At 39.3% G+C, this 7,336-nt stretch overlaps 2 protein-coding genes across 2 annotated transcripts in view; both read left to right on the forward strand.

Annotated features, from left to right (window-relative positions):
- LOC103522658 (protein unc-13 homolog 4B-like) overlaps positions 1 to 2,409 on the forward strand; it is a 39,827-nt gene extending 37,418 nt beyond the window's left edge. The window contains 1 exon segment of the mRNA XM_026832679.1: positions 1,955 to 2,409. Within this exon segment, the coding sequence (XP_026688480.1) occupies positions 1,955 to 2,052 (98 nt within the window). The 3' untranslated portion in view covers positions 2,053 to 2,409.
- Positions 2,410 to 3,354: 945 nt separating this feature from the next.
- LOC113465371 lies at positions 3,355 to 3,963 on the forward strand (the record flags this gene model as incomplete). Its single annotated transcript, XM_026832715.1, is given in 1 exon segment — positions 3,355 to 3,963. A coding segment is annotated over 1 exon segment (508 nt), but the record flags the coding sequence as incomplete, so codon positions are not given.
- Positions 3,964 to 7,336: the final 3,373 nt, after the last annotated feature.

A 7,336-nucleotide genomic window follows, 5' to 3' on the forward strand; every position in this document is an offset into this window, starting at 1 on the left:
TGGCTTTCTAATATTCTGTCTTCCTTCTCTCTTCGATTTCGGGACGTTAAGACCCTAGCAGTTCCTCCTGTCAAACCTATAAAAAAAAAAAAAAACCTAAAGCCTCGGCGCGCGGCGCGGATACAGGACAGAATAACAGATAGTCGCTGGAAGCGCATTTCTGTGATAACAATGTGTTAGACACAGACGTGGAGATGTTGATTCTATATGAAGTGTTTGGTCAACCAGTGCAGAACTAAAGGAATCAGTAACATACGATGACTGGAATGGCTGGAAATTCTGAGTGCCTATTTGCTTCATTCTGTCTTTCTCCTTGTTTTCTCAAGGATTTGAGTAATTTGCCCAATCAGTCAAGATCTAAAGCGATTTAAAAGAATATTATCTCGAAAGTAATAGGTAACCGAAAATTAAAACTCATGAAATTATTGAATTTCAAATCTTTAGCAAAAGGTATCACACTACCTAGATTGCGTAAAATTGATAGTGTTAACAATAACACCCCCCCACACTTTTTACTTTGTTTTTGTGTTAATTAGTTTTGTTTATTCATGTGTTTTCAGAATTATGCAATTCCCTTATGCTGCAACTCTGTTCCAAGTGTACGAGCCTAAGGTAAACACCGCTAAACATTAGGATTTAGATGATGCGCGAAGTTTTGTCGAAACTAATATATCATGAAATTTATTTGTCCTTAGTTACGTGGTTGAATTTTCTCAGTTTGGAGCCCGATTCACGATTACTAGAAGCTAGGCAGGGGTCCTTTTTTCGAATTCTGCGGTTCACTATACTTCTAATAACTTTAGACCTTCCTTTGGTGTTAATGTGTTTCGCATAAAATTTTAATTTTTAACAATAACAAGGTCATAGGTTAATCTGGATTTAGATGATGCGCGAAGTTTTGTCGAAACTAAGTATATCATGAAATTTATTTGTCCTTTTTTTTTTTTAAGAGGTTTGACAGAGGGAACTGTAACTGCTATGGTCTTATCGTCCCGAAATCGAAGAGAGAAGGAAGACAGGCCTTGAAGGTGGGTTTACACGCTCAATTCATTTGCACAAACTGGCTTGCGCATGCCGGTTTGTTCGGCTCGCACAAATTTGTGAGAAAAACCTAGAAACAGTTTTCTGGCTTGTGCAAACTTCAAGCCTGCGTTCACACGCTACGATTCACTTGTGCAAACCGGTTTGCGCAAGCCAGTTTGTGCAAACGGCTTGAGCGTGTAAACCCACCTGAGTGATCAGTTTTGATAGAAAATGACGTTTCCACCTTGGGAAATTCGTCAGGAAAACCTTCCCCAGAGCTCGAACGAACCCGGATCAAGAGGCAATTTTGTTGTCTACTCGTCTGTAGTGCTGAATATAAATCCCGTCAAATATTAGATTATTATCAATAACATCAATGTATAACTCTTGTGCAATTTGTTTATTTCATTTACCTATGTAGGTATAGGTATATCAATATTTTCCTAAATAGCTTGATTCCTAGATTTTATATATTTTGTACTAATTTTATCCTATTTATTTCCTGTTAAGTTATTGAGGATAAAATTCCGTACCTCGGCTGGGATTGAACCCACGTCCTCCTGTTTACCAGGCGAGCGCCTTGACCACTACATCACCGAGGTAGGTTGAGTTAGTCAGCAGACTAACAATCGCTTCATATTCCTCAGTGGTAAGTTCTCATTCTCATACCCATTCCCTTGTCTTTCAGACTCGAAAATCTGGGACGTGATAGAGCAAAGATCCATCTCGCTGAAATGTTCATATCGCCCGAATAAGACTGGACTAAATTAAATCCCCTCCCAATTAACCAATATTACAGGATGAGTACAAGAAATGAACAAGAGGAGAGTTGATATCGGGTACCCTACTAGAGTTAGTCAGCAGACTAACAATCGCTTCATATTCCTTAGTGGTAAGTTCTCATTCTCATACCCATTCCCTTGTCTTTCAGACTCGAAAATCTGGGACGTGATAGAGCAAAGATCCATCTCGCTGAACGACAAGAAAGCCAAAGAGTTCATCAAGAGACAGAAAACCAGAATGGGCTGAACATTTCGTCAAATCAAGAACCTTTAGCTTTAGAGTCTTTAGACCTTGAAGGTGGGTTTACACACTCAATTCATTCGCACATACTTGTGAGAAAAACCTAGAAACAGTTTTTTGGCTTGTGCAAACTTCAAGCCTGCGTTCACACGCTACGATTCACTTGTGCAAACCGGTTTGCGCAAGCCAGTTTGTGCAAATGGCTTGAGCGTGTAAACCCACCTTTAGAGTGATCAGTTTTGATAGAAAATGACGTTTCCACCATGGGAAATTCGTCAGGAAAACCTTCCCCAGAGTTCGAACCCGAATCAAGAGGCAATTTTGTTGTCTACTCGTCTGTAGTGCTGAATATAAATCCCGTCAATTATTAGATTATTATCAATAATATCAATGTAGCGAATTTGATGGCACATTCGTCTCTTTTGACAAACAGATTGGTTTTGACAAACAGATCACCAATGACTTAATGAGAGATTTTACTAAAGGGAGAATTTTCAACCACCCAAAAAGGAATTTTTAATGATACAAACAGAGAAGTTTTCAAAAACTCATCACTAAAATTTTTTGGATCATTAAAAACTTTTTTTTTTACGATTAAAAACTCCTTTTTGGAGCATTAAAAATTCCTCCATGAGTGAAATCTCTCATGAAGTCATTGGTGAAACCCAACATTATTTGGTAAAGGAGGCTCTATTGTATCTTTGTTATACCTGTTCATAATATTTGAAGTATCTACAGAACATCAGAAGAGCCATTGTATCTTTGTTATACCTGTTCATATTTGAAGTATCTACAGAACATCAGAAGACGGGACCGTGGTAGAAGGGCCATCAGCTCAAATTTGGTGGGCACTTCGTATATCCTCAACAAATGCTGGACAGATCTGGAGAACAAAATATACAAAAAAAATTTGGACCGATTGCAATATGTACTTTCATTACTAGTATAGCTCCGCTATACTGTAGTAATAGAAAGTAATATTACGAATAGTAGAATGGACTAAAAAAATATTGCCTCGGCGGCGTAGTGGTCAACACGCTCGCCTGGTAAACAGGAGGGCGTGGGTTCAATCCCAGCCGAGGCATGGAATTTTATCCTCATTTATTTGAGAATTTGACCACATAAAAATGGAGCTCCAAGCCAAGGGTTAGGTGGTAGAGAACGCCTCTGGCGTTAACCTCGCCTAGTGGTCGAACCTGCCTACCTACCGAAGAACTTGAACGAGCGAAAAGTCGAGCAGAGAATACTGGAATATCGTGTTTCCCCCGGCGTCCGAACAAATTTCCATCTTTTTTTAATCTGCTGAACTTGTCATAACTTGTCTAATTACAAGTGCGGCTGCACACTGGACGTTTCAAAAAAGAAAATTGCCGCGCCTCACCCTGTATTACCTTTCACTCTACAGGTCAATGTATTCAACCTTTTTATCCCTTGTTAAAATTACAAACGGTAAAATAGTGCTGTGTATTTCTTTTCCAGAACTTTTAATCAGAAACAATCACCCTTGTGAATTTCCTCCTCCTTTCCCACCATGTCTGGAGAAAAAACATGCAACCAAAGGAACGAACTTAAAAATCCAAAACAACCCATGTCCGGTGTCTTCTTGTGTAAACCATTCTTGTGTATCATCTATACTGAAACTAAACCCAACTCAGAAAGACAATAACATAAACACAATTGCAGCGCATCAGGCAACAATTAAAACGCCAAAAAATAATAAAAATTCAACTGGCGATGACGCGAGTTATAAAAATGTCGACAAAACTACTACGAAACCTGTACAAAGAGGATCAGACTACATTTGTGAACGGGAATATCCCACCAACATTGAACCTGAAGTTATTGATACAATGAATGATGAAACTGAACATATTGTCAGAAACATTGATGAAATTGTACAACTTGAACTATCAGAAGGTATCTACCATTTAGGAAGGTAACAAGCAGGGTCCGTCCCTCCGGGAATTTTTTAGCCCGTTGTGATTAGAGAAAATCAGTACCTATGTACCTACTTAATTTGTTTAATATTCAGTTTATTATTATTCTTGATTTGATTTTTTGGTTTTACTTTTATGTAATGATTTAAAATCAAGACTAGAGCCCGTTCTCTCTTTATTCCCAATATAATGTTCAAGTCACCCATCCATTTATTGGCCTTGCTCGGCGTAGCTTAACATAGATGGCGCTAAAACCGGTCTTAAATGATCGACTGAAGGGTTATCTAAAACTTTCTCAGACGACACCGAAGCGAATACAATAGTCCGTCTCTTATACCTTTTTAGTCCGTCCTTCCTTTATTATTACAATAGTAATAAAAAGGTATAAGGGACGTATTGTATTCGCTTCGGTGTCGTCTGAGAAAGTTTTAGATAACCCTTCAGTCGATCATTTAAGACCGGTTTTAGCGTCATCTATGTTAAGCTACGCCGAGCAAGGCCAATAAATGGATGGGTGACTTGAACATTATATTGGGAATAAAGGGAGAACGGGCTCTAGTCTTGATTTTAAATCATTACATGAAAGTAAAATCAAAAAATCAAATCAAGAATGATAATAAACTGAATATTAAACAAATTAGGTAGGTACATATGTAGGTACTAATTTTCTTTAATCACGATCGAATAAACTACGGGCTAAAAAATTCCCGGAGGGACGGACCCAGCTTGTTATACATTTTTTCAAATTTCTATTTCATGAAGATAACTTGTGCACTTCGTAGATTCGTATAAGCTTAACCCATTGCTTTAGGGCTGTTTGCCCCTACACCTAAGCCTTGAAGTGAGCTTTTTGTGTATGCCATGTGTACTTACATCCATTTCAATAATGAGGCCCTGTTCACAATTGACGGCAACAATGGACGCCCCGTTCACACTGAACTGCATTTCGTCCAGGGGTCCCGGACACTTGTGCACTTCGTAGATTCGTATAAGCTTAACCCAACCTTTAGGGCTGTTTGCCCCAACACCTAACCCTTAGAGTGGGCTTTTTGTGTACGCCTTATGTACTTACATCTATTTCAATAATGAGGCCCTGTTCACAATTGACGGCAACAATGGACGCCCCGTTCACACTGAACTGCATTTCGTCCAGGGGTCCCGGACACAGAGCTATTCGGGACGCTAGAGTTGGCAACACTGGACGCCTACAATCGACCAATAGGAGGAGGCCTGGGTTCTCTAGGGCACAGATGTAAGGGAGGAGGGGGTGGGGGTACAGGCGTGACCCTACGTCGGCGCCCAGGGATAGCTTGCCGGTCTGAAATGAGGAAAATAATAATAGTGCTTACTTATACTCCAGCAGTAGGCTACTACTATTATGTGGTCAAATTCTCAAATTACAGTAGAACCTCGATTATTTCAACTCCAAAATCCAAAGGATATTCTTATCAGAGGAAAAGATCATAGAAATAAGTGATAATTTCAACCTCGATCATTTCAACTACCCCCGGTTTCAATTATTTAAAATAATCGAGCTTCTACTATTGGGGATAAAATTCCATACCTCGGCTGGGATTGAACCCACGCCCTCTTGTTTACCAGGCGAGCGTCTTGACCACTACACCACCGAGGCAGCACCAAAATCCAAAGGATATTCTTATCAGAGGAAAATATCATAGAAATAAGTGATCATTTCAACTACCCCCGGTTTCAATTATTTAAAATAATCGAGCTTCTACTATTGGGGATAAAATTCCATACCTCGGCTGGGATTGAACCCACGCCCTCTTGTTTACCAGGCGAGCGTCTTGACCACTACACCACCGAGGCAGCTTAAATAGGTTATTAAATGCTGGAAATTCTAAATGTACCTTTTACTTTCTTCTTTACCTTATGTCAAAAATCATAAAAAAAAACCAACCTCCGAGTCAAGTCTTGCACGCCGAAGGTACCGGGTACGATTCCCGGCGGGGTCAATTTTTTTTTTACTCTGTGCCTGGATTTCGGGGTACACTCAGCCTTCTGAGGACAACTGAGTAGCGAGCAGTGGCGACATTACCAGTGTATAAAGATTATTGAAATATGGAAATTGATTGCAAAGGAGGCACTTGGTAATGCTGAGATATCCACTAAAGTTGTGAAAAAGCTTAATCTTTGAATTATGTTAGTTCATGCGAATGCTTACCAATTTCCCACTGCTAAGGAGCCAAATGCACAGTTCTTGCTTTGTGTTTAAAGTGACCACATGGGTTTCGTCAGGTTCCAGGAGCACCAAAGTGGTGAAGCCACAACCAAACTCGTGTAGTGACTCAATAGAGGAAGTCCCTAGGTTGATACTCACTAGACAACCCTTGAAGGAACAGAGAGACGTAGAAAGGGTACGTGTATCAGTAAATGGATGTAAAAAAGGCGCGTTTGGTGTGGTGAAAAACAAATCCTGAGCTCTTTTAGTCCTGCCTTAGAAATTAACCCATTGTATACCTAGAGAGAAACAATCATGAAATTTACTGACAAGACTGTCCAAAGTTGACTACAAAGTTACAAAGACACAGCATAGGTACTTTTCAGACAGAATTGTTACAGTCAAAATAAAATTGAAATCTTGTTCAATATCAAATAGATATTTTAAGGGAATGGTGGACCATTCAACCAACCTGATGTGACCAGCCAATCAGAATGTCCGTATCAATCGGGTACAGTGTTACCATTTCTATAACGTGCTCTGATTGGACCAATTCAGACTCCTTGATCCAAACTTGATTCTGGCCTTTAGTGACACTACCCTCTGGAACCCAGAACTGCAAGGGAATATTGAAAAGGAAAGAAATGTTTTATTAGTTTCTTTTTGTTGTTTCACCGACAAGGCTAGGTTACATGACGGAGTCGGAATTTTTTCGGGTCTGTGCTTGCAGTTCGGGGTGCACTCAGAATAGTGAGAATTGAGTGGCGGTATTACCAGGGTTCGGGGTGCACTCAGCCTCGTAAGGACTACTTTAATCGATTAGAGACCAGTGGCGGCATTACCAGTGTAACAAGACTAGTGGAAAAGGGGAATTAATTGCAAAGGATGCATATCCTATCCACTAAAGTTGTGAGAGAAGGCTCTTAAATTTGATTATTATTATTATTATTAGAGTATTAATTATTATATTATTATTAATTTAATTATTATTACATTATTATTATTATTATTATTATATTATTATTATTATTATTAGTGTATGGAGGCTTTAATGCTCATATAAGTATGGTACATAGTAAGTTTCCAATTATGGCCCCCCATTAAGAGGCAGACATAATTCGTTGGTTCATGAGTGTTGCTTTGGGATGTGAAGTTAATGCGAGAGGAATCT

The sequence above is a fragment of the Diaphorina citri genome, unplaced genomic scaffold (genome assembly GCF_000475195.1).
Source record: "Diaphorina citri unplaced genomic scaffold, Diaci psyllid genome assembly version 1.1 scaffold80, whole genome shotgun sequence".
NCBI classification, from domain to species: Eukaryota; Metazoa; Arthropoda; class Insecta; order Hemiptera; family Psyllidae; genus Diaphorina; species Diaphorina citri.